Raw genomic sequence first — 16745 nt, 5'->3', positions numbered from 1 at the left:
CGTTGAAGGAACAACCTCGTGGAGCGCTGCGGCATGGATTGCTCACTCGGTCGAAGGGTGGACGGATGCCGTCAATGCAGATAGTTGGTGCTATGTATGCACGAGAGGCAAAATCGTCAAGATCCGTTTTGAAAGAGGCTTGCAGCCCGCATCCCCTAGGTTTCCGGAAATCTGGATGTTGATCGCAGGTTTCACCTTGTGGTATATATGGAAAGCGCGTTGCCTCAAGGTCTTCCAAGGTACGGTACGGCCCCCGGAGGAAGTGATCATGGACATATGGTTCGCGCTTATCAGCTGCCTACGAGGGCAACTAGAAGAGGTTTGCAGCCACTCCAACGACGCGACCACTGCCCGTTTGCGCTTTTGGCAGAAATGGCGGAACACACCTATGGTGATGCAAGGCGGGAGTGGCCCGAGGTGGAACTACCAGCCCCCACGTTGGTTGTTTCCTATTCACCTGCCACCCTCTCTTCGGTGTAGGCCCCAAGAGCCGACTCGTACGAGGCCACATTGAAGGGCATTGCCTTGGATATAGGTAGCTTCTTACATTAAGTTAGGCCGCAAGGCAATGTAAGTGGCTCATCTTCTTTGGCTTGATCGGAGGAAGTCTCCCCGATGTGTGTATAAATCTCCTTATAGACTCTATGTAATAATCCTTCCTAACTAATGGGAAAGTAGCTTTACTTTGGAAAATATATATATATATATATATATTTATATTATATATATTTTTATAACATGCTTAAAATAATATCATCATCGTGTAATAATGATATATATTTTTAAACCTTTATTCTTTACTAATAATATTAGTTTAAATTTGATTGAAATTTTAAACAATAACCTTAAAAAGAGTGTTGTAAACTCTAGGTTTGATTTTAATGTTTTAAGTTAAAACTTAATTTTTTAACAACCCTTTTTTCCAAAAAAATAGCCTCTCTTTTTTTTTCCCCAAAATGAAGCTACTTTCTCATTAGTTAGGAAGGATTATTACATAGAGAGTCTACAAGGAGATTTATACACACATCGGGGAGTCTTCCTCCGATCAAGTAAAAGAAGATGGGCCTACTTACAATGCCTTGCGGCCTAACTTAATGTAAGAAGCTACCTATATCTAAGGCGATGCCCTTCAATGTTGCCTAGTACGAGTCGGCTCTTGGGGCCTACAACGAAGAGAGGGTGGCAGGTGAGTAGGAAACAACCAGCGTGGGGGCTGGTAATTCCACCTCGGGCCACTCCCGCCTTGCAACACCATAGGTGTGTTCCGCCATTTCTGCCAAAAGCGCAAACGGGCAAAGACCACGTCGTTGGAGTGGCTGCAAATCTCTTTTAGTTGCCCTCGTAGGCAGCTGATAATCGCGAACCATATGTCCATGATCACTTCCTCCAAGGGTCGTACCGTACCTTGGAAAACCTTGAGGCAACGCGCTTTCCATATATACCACAAGGTGAAACCTGCGATCAACATCCAGATTTCTAGAAACCTAAGAGATGCAGGCTGCAAGCCTCTTTCGAAACGGATCTTGACGATTTTGCCTCTCATGCATACATAGCACCAACTATCCGCATTGACGGTGTCCGTCCACCCTTCGACTGAGTGATCAATCCATGCCGCAGCGCTCCACGAGGCTGTTCCTTCAACTTCACATGCCGCAAGTAGGCGAGTCACTCTATCCCAGATCTTTTGAGCTTGAGGGCAAAGTGGGCAACCTAACGGGCCGCCACGTTTATCTAGCCATTCACCAACGGGCACCACATTATGACCGATCTGCCACCAAAAGAGCTTGATCTTTTCAGGCATGTGGAGATGCTAAAGACCTTTCCAAAAGGTAATGAGTGCCTCATCGGGGATGCCCAATGTTTGCCAACCATTGCGAATAGCCTCTTTTTTTTAATAGTAAAAACATTAACACAATATTTATTTTATGTATTTCATTATCTTTGTGAGGTAGTTATGTTTATTTGTGTTATAGTAATGGCATCTATAACAATGTAGCATTATATAGAGCTTTTCATTTTAAAAATTTGCATGTCAAATGACATATTAGTTTTTGCAATCTTATGTCATATGACATACATCTTTAAAAAATGCCCGTCAAAAAACTTTGATACTAACCCGTCAAATTTAGGCCCTGAATGGAATACAAAACTTTCTTTGTCCATGTTAACATCAAATAACATAATCATGGGTTCCATAATACAATGTACAACTTCAAGCATACATGAAACAACCAAGATTGCGACTTCAAATACTTGAACTTATCCATTAACTTGTTAGTCATCCATTAAACCAATTGAGAATTCATAAAATTCATGCCAAATACTCCAAGAGTTAAAAAAATAAAGCCTTTTCTAACCACCATCCTAGACAATCCAAATCCCTCATTACATGAGATGAAGTAAGATTTCCTCCAATTAATATGAAATCTAGATGCCAAGGCAAGTGGTTCCATACACGCATCCCCTTCTCAAGATTCTCACATGAGGCATGTAGGAATATGGAAGAAGCATCTGCCAAAGCTTGCACTACCAATTGTCCTTAGATGGAAGATGTAGACCTACATTATCAACCTTAGTTGCAAGTTGTGGATGACATCACCAACAAGGGATGAGTAACTAAAGAAAACACCAATGGGCTAAGTGGGCATCCTTGATGAATAGAAGTTGCAAGGAAATATATGCTAATTACACCAGTAAGCATTACTCAAGAGATTGCATTTTGCCCTAAAAAATATATAAGCTAGGACATACATGTCCAAAACCCACTGTATGCATTAAACCAGAAACAAAGGACCAATTAACATTATGATAGGCTCTCTTCAAATCTAACTACACCATAACCCATCCTTGATATTTATTCTTGCTAACTTCTATTCTTGATATTTAAGTCGACTAGTTCTTGACACTACGTAGAAGTAAATGCATGGCAAACTACGAGTCCAAAATGCAACGCGATGTAACTCTATAATGTTTCTATGCACTTGATTTAATTGTGAAACCATTTCATGAGAGATGCCATAACTATTTCAATTGCGTACAATCTCACATGAAACTATTATCATCTTAACAAATGGCTTCCAAGGTTGGTCAATTGATTTTTAGTGCATTTCTTTTCGCATTTTGAGATAAGTAAAGGTTCTTCAACCCTTTACTCATCTTTATGTGGTTTAGTTCGTGAGGGCTATTTTTTTTTATATGATTGGTTGTTGCATCCATGTCCACCTTGGAGTATTCCAATGGATTTTTTCGTGTATTCATGAATAGGGATTGAAGACCTATATCATCTCATTATTCATACTTGTTCTAGAGAGGTAAAGTTATTTAGTTGTTTTGCACAAATGAGTATGCAAGATGATGACAACACAACAAAAATGACGTACAATTTTTTCATATTGATGGTTGTTTTTGCAAGAAAGAGTATACCACATAATGTAAGGAAAGCAAGCCAATGCATGTGCAATCTTTTTATATCAATAATAACCAAGATCATTTACAACGGAGCAATAGGAATGAACACCTTTGAATTTGTGACATACATGATGGTGGCAAGTTCATTGCAACCATTACATGATGGCTTGAACGTTCAGGAAAATGTAAATTTTGTTTCTTCAATGGATTGCAACGATATCATTGCATTATAATATGCAAATATGAGGTTTTAAAACCTGTAAGACTAGTAAAGTAGTGGGTGACCACAACTATTGGTGATTGGAATGATGCCATAGGGAAATAAATCATTCCCTAACTTTTTGAGTCGTTAAGATACCAATACCTTGCCTTGACATGCATCTAGTATTGGATGGGAAGAAATTTATAGAATTGAGTCTTTTAAAAAGCAATGGTGGAATAAAAAACTACTATATCTTATAATTTTCTAATCGTAATGTATTATCTTGTCCTCAATTACCGAACATCTAGATGGGTTCTGCCATGAGGAGTGAATGGAGGACATCTATGTTGAATTCTGTTTTGTATGAGGCTCACGTGGAGAATATGCGTCCGAGTAATGCTATACACATCGAATGATGTGGTGCTTTGGAGTTGTTTTTTTTTGGTGTTTCATCTACACATATTGTTTTCCTTTGACATGCAAGATGTCGTGTAAGATATGAGTTGTAAATTATCCTTTGTACATTGCTTAACTAATGGAAGTAGTTTTTTTTTTGGAATAAAAACAATGAAATAGTAAACGGGAAAATTACAAAAAACGTTGGCATGCATAGGGCATATTGTTGTTTCATTGAGGCTTCTAAAGTATGTTTTTTTAAAAGTAAAGCAACATGTGTAAGCATAGTAATTGCAATATTTTCATACCCACATATCACCTCGAGTGAACACTTTAAACTAAAAAAGTTCCCTTTTAACATGATTTAAGAAGATAATTTCCTAAAAGGGTCCTTCACTCTCAGATCCATTGCACTTGTCTTGTTTTATGGCACTTTCCTTGGTGATTCACAATCAAATATATTCATTATTTAGTAAAACAATTGATAAATTAGTTTCTCTCCATTATGTGAGAATTTAAAAGTTCCTTCTTAGTAAGATTATTCTACATTAAGTTATGCACCACTTAACATAAAGAGGTCCTTTTCTCCTCCTGCGGCAATGTCCACTCCATTCCTCTTAATGACAAATCTCAAGAGGTGTTGGAATTGGTCAGCCCAATAACCCTTTGGGTTATATGGAAACAACAATGTAGGTGAGTCTTCTCCAACAAAACCGCACATCCAACAAGGTTACTGCAAGAGATATGAGGGAAATTGTAGCCACTCTGAAGAGCCAATATGATGGCCTTAAGGGCGGCTCTGAGGGAGTTGAAAGACAACGAATAGCCTTCATCCAACAATGGTTGTCCTCTCCCTTTCTTGAGTCAGTGGGCATCCACATAAGATGGAACTATCGCGTCCCTTTAGGGATTTGTACATAATTGTCTCATTTGTAAAATTTTATAACTAATGGAAGGAGTTTTTTTTTGGGAAAAAAAAAACATTCAAAACATTTTCTTAATGACTTTTAACATTTTTGCATCACATGATTTCCACATTAGTGTCTGCCATCAAGAAACTTGTAGGACTCAATATAGAAGGATGTATAATATTAATTCTAGCAATGAAACGCTTACGAGCTTAGGGAAATTCCTCATGCACAATGATAAAAGTTTTGAAATTTGTTTTGATTTTTAACCAAATCCTTGGTAAACAAATTTATGATTTTCCATACATTTTGTATATGCTTAAAACCAGCTAGAGTACGACAAATTAAAGGTTCCATACAACAATGCATGTTTTGGGTCATTGGATGGTTTGACTCATGTGACTAAAACTTTGGTTTCATGGGAATTGGTTCACCTATTAAAGCATTGATATCCTCATTTATTAACAAACACTTGTTCATAAGGGGTTATTGAACCATGCAAGAGTTGTCACCCATGTGAAGCCATAGGTGGTAAACCCAAACTTGAAACAAACAATTGAATCCCACTTACATATTGCTAGTTCGTACACACCATAACAACAACGATATTAATGCAACTGAATTGTGTTTTTTATTTTTTCTTCTAGCCTCACCATATAGAAGTGTATCTTGTGGACCCCAATAGAATGTCCTAAAAGGTTCTTTCAAGTATTGATTACATGAATGTTCCAAGTGCACTCCAGGTGCATGAGCACTAACAAAAATTAAAATAGTTCTCAGCAATCATCAATCACCATCGTCCCCATTCTACCTTGACAACCTTCTTTAAAATCATCACTTTTGGGTTGGGTTCAAGTTTTGACTAAAGAAACAAGCACACAATCAACAACAATTCATCATCTTGCGGTCTTCTTGCTTGGCATAGATTGTTTTTGTTTTGTTTTATCTCCAATTCTTCAGTTATGGTGGTGACTAGTTCTTGGGGCGGAAGAAGGATGGATGTTAACGATAAAGCCATGTCCGAAGAGGCCGACCTTGATCGTCTTCGCCTCAAGGAGCTTGGTTACAAGCAAGAGCTCAAGCGCGACATGTCGTAAGTGATTTTTATCTTCAACATATTGTGTTGTGGAATGGAAACAAACAAACAAACGATTGCAATTGGAGTTGTCTTGAACCCGAAACGGATTCAGACATAACATCTTACGATCCGAAAGAGACGAAAATGAGCTATGAGACCCCATTTACAAGCATCATGAATATGTTGAATACAAAGATGAAACAAAATGTAAGATTATAAATACATCATATGCATATCAAGCAAGGTCTGCAGAAATATGCATATGTATACAAGCACCATTACTATTTAAAACATTACCATCACCATCATCTGATATGCATATAAAGCAAGGTCTGCAGAAATATGCATATGTGTACAAGCAGCATAGCACCATTGCTATTACCATTACCATTACAATCACCATCCCCTGATATACATACATGTAATATATGCATATAAAGCAAGGTCTGCAGAAATATGCATATGTATACAAGCAGCATAGCACCATTACTATTACCATTACCATTACAATCACCATCATCTGATATGCATACATGTAATATATGCATATAAAGCAACGTCTGCAGAAATATGCATATGTATACAAGCACCCTTACTATTACCATTACCATTACCATTACCATCACCATCACCATCACCATCATCTGATATGCTGCATACATGTATGCATTGCACAATGTCTGAAATTTACCTCTTGAGACCACAAAGTTACAAGAAGGGATCATCATCTGCCATATAGGTTGACCCAAATGTCAGATAATAAGATGATTCTATGGAAGAAGGAAAAGAAGAGTGATTGCCAACAAAGTGGCCTATGATGGACATCAATCACAGACTGCATACAATCATTGAATCAGAAAAGAAAGGTTTAGGTCAAATATGAAGAAGGAGACCAAAGTGAAACACATATGTAGTGTGTGTCCTGTGTGCATATGTACTGCATGAGTATATGTATATTTAGGTTTAGGTTTACATTTAGGTTAACAGTTTACATTTGTGTGTTTGCTTACATGATGCAGAGTACTGGCCAACACTGCAGTCTCATTCTCTCTCATTTCAATCTTAACTGGGGTGACAACCGTCTATAATACAGGTTTGGCATATGGGGGACCAATCTCCATGACATATGGATGGCTCATAGCTGGTTTCTTTACCACCTTTGTGGCTTCATCCATGGCTGAAATTTGCTCTGCTTACCCTACATCTGGGGGCCTCTATTTCTGGAGCTTTCGATTAGCAGGAAACAAATGGGGTCCATTTGCATCTTGGATAACTGGTTGGTAAGCTAATCACAACATTTATGTTTAATCCTTACAATTAGGTGGCAACAATTCGGTTTCGGCTTAACCGGTTTGGCCTTGTGCAAGCCAAACCCGATATAACCGATCCCTAAACTTAGTTAAGGCTTAACAGGTTTGGTAAGGCTCAAGCTTAAGTGAACTGAGCTCAAACCGCGTAAGGAAGCTCAAGCTTGAACCGAACAGAACCGAACTGTCAAACCGTTTAAAAATGGTTTTACAGCTCGACTCCGGCTTGAGCTGAGCTGTTGCCGGCTGCTACTTGAAATATCACAAGGTGGCTAAACACAACTCACTAGAATACCCCCAAGTAGTTTTCGAAATTCATCGAAATATACCCCCTTGTAGTACCAATTTTGCAACCTTAGTTTTTTTTTCTTTTTAAATCCCCTAAGCTTTTGAAAGCATTGTGAAGTTAGTCATCCAACTCATTACTACTGCTTGTAGGGGGGTGACTTGTAATGTTTTTGATAAACTTTAGGGGTATTCTCCCAACTAAGTTAGGAATGAGTCATTTCTCCCTATTCAAATTCATAGAGTCTATGAACCACTCTTCTAATCTACATAGTTAGTTTGAGATGACAATCATGGAATTTGTGTTTCAGGTTCAATGTGCTTGGTCAGGTGAGTTGCATTCAACTTCCAACTTTGTTGATATTTGGTCAAGTTAGAAATAATTGAATGCATGCATGTAGTGGGCTGGGAGCACAAGTGTCGACTATTCTTTAGCAACTTTGCTCAAGGTTATCATTCTTCTCAGTACTGGAGGTGCCAATGGGGGTGGGTTTCTTGCTTCCAAATATGTTGTCCTCTGTTTCCATGCAGGATTCCTCTTCATCCATGCCCTCATCAACAGTTTGCCCATTAAATGGGTCTCAAAACTTGCTACTCTCGGTGCAATATGGAATATCGTAGGTAAGCTTCCATTGCTTCTCAATTCTAATTCATTTTATCTTTTGGTTCCTTTAGTTTCCTTTGTGTGTCTTATGTTTTTTTGTTTGATTTGTCAATGTAATTAACCCAACACACTCAGCATTAGTAGCTCATAAGTGAAGATAAAGTGTCAGATCCAATATGATTGATGCATACATCATATGTTTTTTTATGTAAGTATCCTGCAAATCACATGCTCATTGTTGTTCATTGTGAATGTATTAAAAAATAGCAATAGCTAACTAAGTTTTGGACACATTCATTAAGGATATAACCAAAATATGGAGTTGACATTGAAATTGCTTACTAGGTGTGGTTGTCCTCATCATACTCATACCAAAACATTCATAAGTTTTGGACACATTCATTAAGGATATAACCAAAACATTCATTAAGGATTTAACCAAAACATTCATTAACTAAGTTTTGGACACATTCATTAAGGATATAACCAAAACATGGAATTGACATTGAAATTGCTCACTAGGTGTGGTTGTCCTCATCATACTCATACCAAGTGTTTCTCCAACAAGAGCTAAGCCGGGATTTGTATTTACACACTTCAACACAGAAACTTCTCATGGTATAGAAAACAAGGCTTACCTTTTTCTGCTTGGTTTTTTGACAAGCCAATATACACTCACGGGGTTTGATGCATCAGCTCATCTGGTAACAAACTAACAACCCTTCACCGCAAAATCCTTAATGCTTTTTCTAAACCATACATATGAGAACGATAACTTTTGAATGTGTTCATCCATATTATGTATGTATGTGCTCCCTTTGTATTTGTTATCCACATTTGTAAAATTTAAAAAAATTTCTTTTCTATGTATTATCCTCATTTGTAAAATTTCCCTTTTGTATTTTGTGTTTGGATAGTCTGAGGAAACAAAAGGAGCTGATAGAAATGGACCACTCGGGATTGTTGGTGCTGTCGTCGTCTCAATTTTCTTAGGTTGGGCATATATTTTGGGGATTACATTTGCAGTAACCAATCTTCCTCATCTTCTCGATCCAAAAAATGATACCAACGGATACTCGGGTGCTCAACTATTTTATGATGCTTTCAAGAATAGATATGGCAATGGCACATACGGCATTTTATGCTTGGGAATTGTTGCAATATCCAACTTCTTTTGTGGAATAAGTTCCATTACTAGCAATTCTCGGTCAGTAAAACTTCTCAAAAACATATTGTTTCTTCGATGTTCATTATCAAGGGTCACTCACAACTCCTGACAATATGTGAAAATGCTTCAATTTTCTCCCACGGGCCATATTTGACCTCAGAGGAGAATGATATATCTATCCATCTCCCATTGAATAATTTCTAGTGTATATTTTACAGATTAGTGTATGCTTTCTCAAGGGATGGGGCAATACCTGGTTCAACTTTGTGGCACAAAGTGAACAAAAAGGAGGTACCTGTGTATGCTGTATGGCTCTCGGCTGGCATTGCTCTACTCATGGCGTTACCGGTACCTATATCTAATCTCTCATTCTAGCACACTAAAAATGTTGTGCATGGTACTAGATCATCGTTAACATTCTACACATAATAAAATGTAATTTTTTGCAATATTAATCCATAATTGAATATATATGAGTATCCCCAACTCATAAACCCCAAACCTTTATGTCATTTCTCAACATGCACTCCTCACATGGAGGTTTATTATTGATCAACACCATTGACAATTACATGATTTTTCAATTCATTGCATTTCCTCGGAGAGATATCCCTTATACATCTATATAAGCTTCATGTGGTTTGCATTCTTTGCATGCATTTACATTTAATGTTGAAGGCAAACTACCTATCGAATACATAAATGTTGTCTTTCTCAATTCTAGGACAATCTTCAAATTCTTGTACATGATTTCTCATTTCATTGATGACATTGGCTATATGCATTTTGCATGTGCAGTCATTGGGTAGCCAAGTGGCATTTCAAGCAACAGTGTCTATAGCGACAATTGGGATGTACATATCGTATGCATTGCCTATATTGTTGAGGATAACGGTAGCAAGGAAGAGATTTGTTGCTGGTCCATTTAATCTAGGACCAAGGGGAGGAATATTGGTGGGTTGGGTGGCAGTATCATGGGTGGCCTTTATAACAATCCTCTTCTCAATGCCAGTAGAATACCCCATTACACAAGAGTCTCTTAATTATACGCCAGTGGCTGTGGGCGGTCTTTTTGTTGTTGTTTGTGGTGCCTGGTATTTCGGGGGTGTTAGGGTTTGGTTCAAAGGTCCTGTGCCCAATGTGAACCCTTCTTTTACCCATTAAATATCCATTGAATGCCGAATGTTTGTTGTACATCTAGTGTGGCAATGCCCACTTCATTGTATTCAAAACAATTTCTCAAATTGTATCCATCATTATTGGGCCATGGATTGATGAAGAGTAACCCATTGCCTCAACAACAATAGATTGCTTGTCACGATTTCTATTCTAAATTTGAATTGTCGTATTATCATTGGCATGTTGACGTATTTGAGAAGGTTTTCTCTTTTAAAGCTATAGCCTTAAGAATGCCTGAAGTATATATATGCATATGAAGTTATGAGGAAGTGATGTATTTCCATTTTATTTTGTTCCACTTGGACATATACATATTTGAACTGGCAACTTCAAAAAAGAAGAAGATCAATATTTCAATGAATCAGAACATATTTTTCTTCACAAGCATTGAAAACATCAACCTCTAGCAAAACCCTCATGGTTAGCAACAATTGTTATACCATGTTCTTAATGCAAGAGTTATTTACATATGCACTATAGAAACCTATGAATTTAAAAATACTTGTGACATGCAAAACAATGTGTATCTCTAGTTTGAAATTGTGCCTATGTAAATTATCCTTATGGAGAAAATAAAACCACCTTATGGAAGTTATTTTCGTATGCTCAAAACCTAAGCTTAAGGAGAACCACAACATGTGTTAAAAATCACCAATTTTATGTTTTTCGAGTGGAAGGTCACGACACCATTTGGTTTGTTGCTTTTGTTCATGGATCATTGTCAAATGCAAAGCATGTACATAGCCTAAAGAGATTGTTGGAGTTGCTAAAAGAGGTTATGGGGGATATGAGATGTGGTGGAGCAATTGCAATGCGAGACCCGTCCATATATCACATTTTGGTCATCAAACTTGTGAAGTCAACTTGGGTGTGATAGAGGATACAAATGTCAAGGGTCATGACTCAAAGGTCATGATCGAGTGTGGCATCTAGATGAGCAAGAAAGAACATCTTTGAAGAGGCCAAAATGGCCGATAAGACTGAACAAGAGATTACTCCTTTTGTGAGAGAAAGCGAGAAACATTATAAGGTTGTGTGAATGCTAGGATATATTGAACTACATTTGTGTAGCATGCGCATATAGCCAAATTGGAAGATCATGGGAGGAGCATGAAGTATTCTAGGACTTTATTGGTAATATGCAAGGAAGAGGCCTTTGCTACCATTGTGCCATTGCACTGAGTCCATGGAAAGCAACCTCTTCAAGACAATATGGTATACAAGTAACGTGCTCAGGATTGTGTTTCGTGTTCACACATGAGTGAAGGTATCGGATGGGAAGCCCACGAGGAGTGGTCCAATAAGACCTCCAAGGGCGGCCGGCGAGATAAACTAACAATGATGGGTGGCATCAGGCACCGATGTTCTCGAAGTAGTTCTAACAAATAAGTTAAGCGTGGACTTCTCCATGAAGACAAGGGTCCCCGAAAATTCTCATTGTATGTTGGCGAGATAGTTAGTCTTCGGGGAGCCCCTCACCCTCAAATACATAAGAAGGGTTTAGGGTTTAGGGGAGATTGCCGAGGGCCCGAGAGCGGTATTCCGGTGAGTTGAAACGTTCTATAGGCAGTTTTTTTATGGGGGGTGGTGGTATTCCGGGCGGTTTTGACGAAAGAAGAAGAAGAGGCGAAGGGTTGCGTTTGTTCTCTGCTCTGTCTGTACATCCTCTTCCTTTCCATCTCCATCTCCATCTCCATCTCCATCGCCATCGCCATCGCCATCGCCATCTCCATCTCCAATTTACCATTGTTCTGCAGGTTAATCCTTCTCCGCTGTTCTCCCTTTGTCCATCTAACATGCAGATCACACTTCATCGTTGATAAGCCACATTTACCACATTCCCTCTGTAAATGCCTTGCAACCGCAGCCTCCTCTCATCCGCACTTCCTCCACCATATCGCCGCTGCCGCTGCTCCTGCCGACCCTGGTTCATCCATATATATCCATAATCACGGCAACAGACTGCTAATTAGGTGTTGTATAAGAATCGCAGTTCCTGCAATTAAAGGTAAAACAAACCGTATTAGCGATTTCATGGAGCATCCCGCCAACGGAGATGAGGCCCTGGCACACGACCATATCGATGATGTGTCGGTGTCGCCATCCCTGCAGCGCCGTCCACCGCCTCACGTGGCTGCAAATCCTGGCACAAACGCCTGCAGGAAGCGGCTAAGGTACCCACGCGCATCTGCGCCTACCACCGTTGGCGGCGGCGGTTGGAGGCCACAGGCGGCAGCCGGAACGGCGGCTCGACTGAGTGTCAATGGGATGACAATGAGACCAAAGGCGGCACTTCTGCCGCCGATCCTGCCTGAAGATCAAGGAAAGAAGACGCTGGTGCTGGATCTGGACGAGACGCTGGTGCATTCGTCGTTCAAGCCGGTGCCGGATTACGACTTCATCATACAGGTGGACATGGGAGAGCCCGATGGCGGAGGAGGAGGAGGAGGCGGAGGCATGACAAAGGCGGCAGTCTATGGCAATGTGCTACGCCACGAGGCGGATCAAGCGGCGGCGGCAATAGTAGGCGTCCATGACAGTTCCGAAGAAGGCGACGATGGAGGAGGAGGAGGAGCAGGAAATAGAGATGGAGATGGAGATGGAGATGGAGATAGAGATGGTGCAGAGATTAATGGAATGGAGGAGGCGGTGGAAGCAGGCCAGGATTCATGGAGAGGCAATGGGGCAATGGCGGCGACAGGCGGCGGCGGAGGCAAACGGTTGAGCTCCTCCTCCTTCGTTTCTTCGTCTTCGTCTTCTTCTTCTTCTTCGGGAAGGGGACTATGGGGGAGAACCACAGTAGCTTACAAGGCGGTTCAGACGGCTCCGTCGGCGGCTCAGGCGGCTCCGGCGCGGGTGGGGGCCCGGCGCCGCCCGAGGCAGCAGGCGGTCTACGTGATGATGCGTCCTGGCGTGCGCGAGTTCCTGCGCGAGATGTCCCCCATCTACGAGCTTGTCCTGTTCACGGCCGGGATGAAGCAGTACGCGGACGCGGTCATGGAGCGCGTGGACGTTGACCGCCTCGTCCGGCACCGGCTCTACCGGGACGCGTGCCGCCTCCACCAAGGTGGCCTCGTGAAGGACCTCGGCCTCCTCGGACGCTCCCTACGTGATGTCGTCATCGTGGACAATAGCCCACACTCATACGTCCTCCACCCGTCCAACGCGCTCCCCATCCCGTCCTTCTTTCACGACCGAGACGACCGGCACCTCCTCGACCTTAGCTCCTTCCTCTCGTTGGTCGCCCACCTCCACGATGTCACCCATGCCCTCCTCCTCCTTCACTAATATTACATATACTCTCTCTCAGGCTTGACCCGACCCATTAGACAATGCACCCCCTTTCGGTCCCGCTCCCGTCACGAACGACTTCTCTCCTTAAGACGATAATAGAATCTATCTATCTCCCCTTGGTCCAACATATCAAGACCTTGTTTGGTCATATATGCCACCACCATCATTGAACCTCGTCTGGTAATTTATACCACTACCATCGACTCGTCTCGTCCCCTCCACTCCATCAGCGCTTGCTTGGGACCCGGTGTGCACATATTAGCCCCCCGACCCCCTCTCCTCTCCATATAGAAGAGGTCACGAAATAGTAACACACGACGATTCTCGTGTGACACATACGAATGGGCCTCATGTTCGCATAACATTTAGCACCTCGCTGGTGTCGTCGTTTTGTTTGTCGATATGAGTGTTTTAATGACTCCGAACCTTTCACTTGCATGTTTGCCCTGAGGTTTTGTTCGGTCCGGTTGATACCATGCCATATCTCCCAATGACATTATTAAATGTTGAGTGTCAAGCTGGTCACAATTGAACTTGCTTATTGGTTATAGGTAACATGTAACCATTAATTAGTTCTATTTTTGTAGTCCTGGTCACAATTGAACTTGCTTATTGGTTATAGGTAACATGTAACCATTAATTAGTTCTATTTTTGTAGTCCGTTACATAGATGATGTGCCCCAACCTAATGACAAACATAAGATATCCTTTACCTTCATGTGTTCCGGCCATCGTGTAGGGGAAAGGGGTAGACTACCTAGATGGAGCTACATAAGGCCTACACGAGATTCCACTTACATATATTATATAATGAGTGTATGGTGAGGAGATTCTTGTACAATTAGCAAAGGATGTATATGTGTGCATATCCATTCAATTGGAAACTCCCTTGTAGCTTGTTTGACAGACATTAGAAAATTAATATCCCATTCACCACCACATAATTCGTTGATGCGTGATCAACACACATGGTGTTGAGCTATTTAGAGGCTAACACATCAAAAGTTTAGACCACACTAGGTTTGTTTTGCTATGTCAATTATAACTCAAAAGGATGCACATGAAATGTGTCATGCGAATTGTATGCACATGTGTTTGTAGCTTGAAAATATTTATATAAGTATATAAATTGAAAGTTTTGAATATGTACATATCATTATCGAAGGCTAAACTTTTAACATAATTGGTTATGAAGACTTGAAGTGGATATACAACTATGTTGTATCCATAAGTATAATGATAAAAATAATATATGGCATCAACTACATGTTTATTTACAAGCAAGCCAAACTACTATATTTTATACTTACAAGGATAATTAGTAGGTTTTGCATAAACAAGAAGCAGAATTAGTAGAATATGAAATTTACTTTGGATCAATAACAAGCACATTCAAAGTACATAAAGTTTTTACATTAATAACAAGCACAATCAAAAGTATATGAATATCATGTCATAGATTTTGAGTGCTAATGGAACTACCTTCACAAACAAACACATTGAAAATCCATATTGTGTATTCTAAATTTTTGTTCATATAGAGATTGAAATTGAGAATAGAGGGAAATTGAATTATGGAATTGAGTTTGTGAATGATTAGAGATATTGTTAATCCTTCCTTTTTCTAGCATTATGTTAATGTTTATTATATTAGCCTTGCTTTTATAGCATTATGTTGATGTTGTTCCTTGACTTGAGCATTATAAGAACACTTGAGTAAGAAATAGCCTTTGACCAAAACCAAAACCCTTAGAGATCCCAAGTATGCAAAGCCTAACCTAAACACACCCAAAGAGAGCAAAGGTGTCAAAAAGAAGAGGACACCAACCAACTTTTTACATGTGTTGTTGATTGGTTTGATATTTTTATTTGGAGTGATATATCACCCTCATACGTTTGAAGGTGTACAAAGAGACTCTTACCAAAATGGACATTAAAATTTAGGTGTATTTGGTCATTGAGGGAAAATTGTGAAGAGAAGCTTTATACAAGGTTCAAGACCCTTGATGATTTTTGCGCAAAGTGGCCGGAAACTCTTTCTTGCCAACTTCAAACATGGTTATACACCCCATACTAGAAAAGAGTGTGCAGACAACATATGTAGTTAGAGGGGGATGTTGACCTCATAAGTTTCTTGTTTTAAAATTTTGGGTTGCACCATCGATGTTTTTTGCTTTCACTTACCAAAGCATAAGTCTTGTTTCTCATGTTAGTGTTTATGTGCTATGCATTGGCCTTGATTGACCACATGGAGACCAACTTTAGAAGAGACAATGGACAACAAATTTACCCTAATTTCTTCTCCTTTTCGACACATTTTGAGACAATATGACATCGCTCGCAACTGTAACACAAACCTCTTTATGGAAGTATGACGAGGTCTTGGACTTGTTGGTCAGTAGAAATCGAAGGCTTTCTCTCTTGTGGGGTTGTATTTGGTTCATATATTTATCTTGTGATACCACATTGTCTTGATATGGGGAGCGCACATGAGGAAATGAGCTAAATTATAGATATATAAGATTCAAGAATACTATAAAAAGATCATTAAAGGTAAAACAATAACAGTAACAAGATATAGCTCAATCATCAAGTGGTTACTGTAGAAACGAAAAGGCGAAGGGTTTGAGTCTTGAATTCAAACTATGAGACATCAAGTATATATTGAAGAGATTAATGAGAGTGATGTGAATGGATGGACATAGAAATAGGCATTTTCCTCACATTGAGTACACGAGGAAAAGGAGTCCACGCGAGATCAAAAAGTGAGGTGCATGTTGAAATAGGAATGTACTTCTTTTTACTTCCATGAGGTGCTCCTCATGACTATAAAAGGGAGAGGAGAGCTCATTGCAAAGGGTTGAATTTTAGATCAAGGTGGATACACTGCCAAAATTTCGAAGAAGCTTGGAGTAG

At 39.9% G+C, this 16745-nt stretch overlaps 2 protein-coding genes across 2 annotated transcripts; both read left to right on the top strand.

Moving 5' to 3' along the window:
- The first annotated feature begins 5658 nt into the window (after positions 1-5658).
- LOC147855579 (amino-acid permease BAT1 homolog) lies at positions 5659-10698 on the top strand. Its single transcript, XM_087330632.1, has 8 exons — positions 5659-6007; positions 7012-7272; positions 7896-7914; positions 7986-8205; positions 8711-8892; positions 9106-9395; positions 9575-9704; positions 10155-10698. The coding sequence occupies exons 1-8, from the start codon at positions 5877-5879 to the stop codon at positions 10518-10520; spliced, it is 1599 nt and encodes a 532-aa protein (XP_087186758.1). The 5' UTR covers positions 5659-5876; the 3' UTR covers positions 10521-10698.
- A 1869-nt stretch (positions 10699-12567) lies between these two features.
- Positions 12568-13823, top strand: LOC147855578 (uncharacterized). Its single transcript, XM_087330088.1, has 2 exons — positions 12568-13014; positions 13162-13823. Exons 1-2 carry the CDS (start codon positions 12570-12572, stop codon positions 13821-13823), a joined length of 1107 nt encoding a protein of 368 aa, XP_087186214.1. The 5' UTR covers positions 12568-12569.
- Positions 13824-16745: the final 2922 nt, after the last annotated feature.

This window comes from Azolla caroliniana, unplaced genomic scaffold (genome assembly GCF_043228905.1).
Source record: "Azolla caroliniana isolate FFs.n. ecotype wild unplaced genomic scaffold, voAzoCaro1.0.p SCAF_14, whole genome shotgun sequence".
In the NCBI taxonomy this organism is placed as follows: domain Eukaryota; kingdom Viridiplantae; phylum Streptophyta; class Polypodiopsida; order Salviniales; family Salviniaceae; genus Azolla; species Azolla caroliniana.
This window is presented reverse-complemented; position numbering and strand designations above follow the sequence as displayed.

What these genes read in the sequence shown, in the direction of transcription:
- LOC147855579 (XM_087330632.1), top strand. Translation starts at nt 5,877, where the DNA reads ATGGTGGTGACTAGTTCTTGGGGCGGAAGAAGGATGGATGTTAACGAT. An exon ending in TTGATGCATCAGCTCATCTG is followed by an intron (nt 8,893 to 9,105) that starts GTAACAAACTAA and finishes GTGTTTGGATAG; the next exon opens with TCTGAGGAAACAAAAGGAGC. An exon ending in CTCTACTCATGGCGTTACCG is followed by an intron (nt 9,705 to 10,154) that starts GTACCTATATCT and finishes TTGCATGTGCAG; the next exon opens with TCATTGGGTAGCCAAGTGGC.
- LOC147855578 (XM_087330088.1), top strand. Translation starts at nt 12,570, where the DNA reads ATGGAGCATCCCGCCAACGGAGATGAGGCCCTGGCACACGACCATATC. An exon ending in GACAAAGGCGGCAGTCTATG is followed by an intron (nt 13,015 to 13,161) that starts GCAATGTGCTAC and finishes GAGATGGTGCAG; the next exon opens with AGATTAATGGAATGGAGGAG.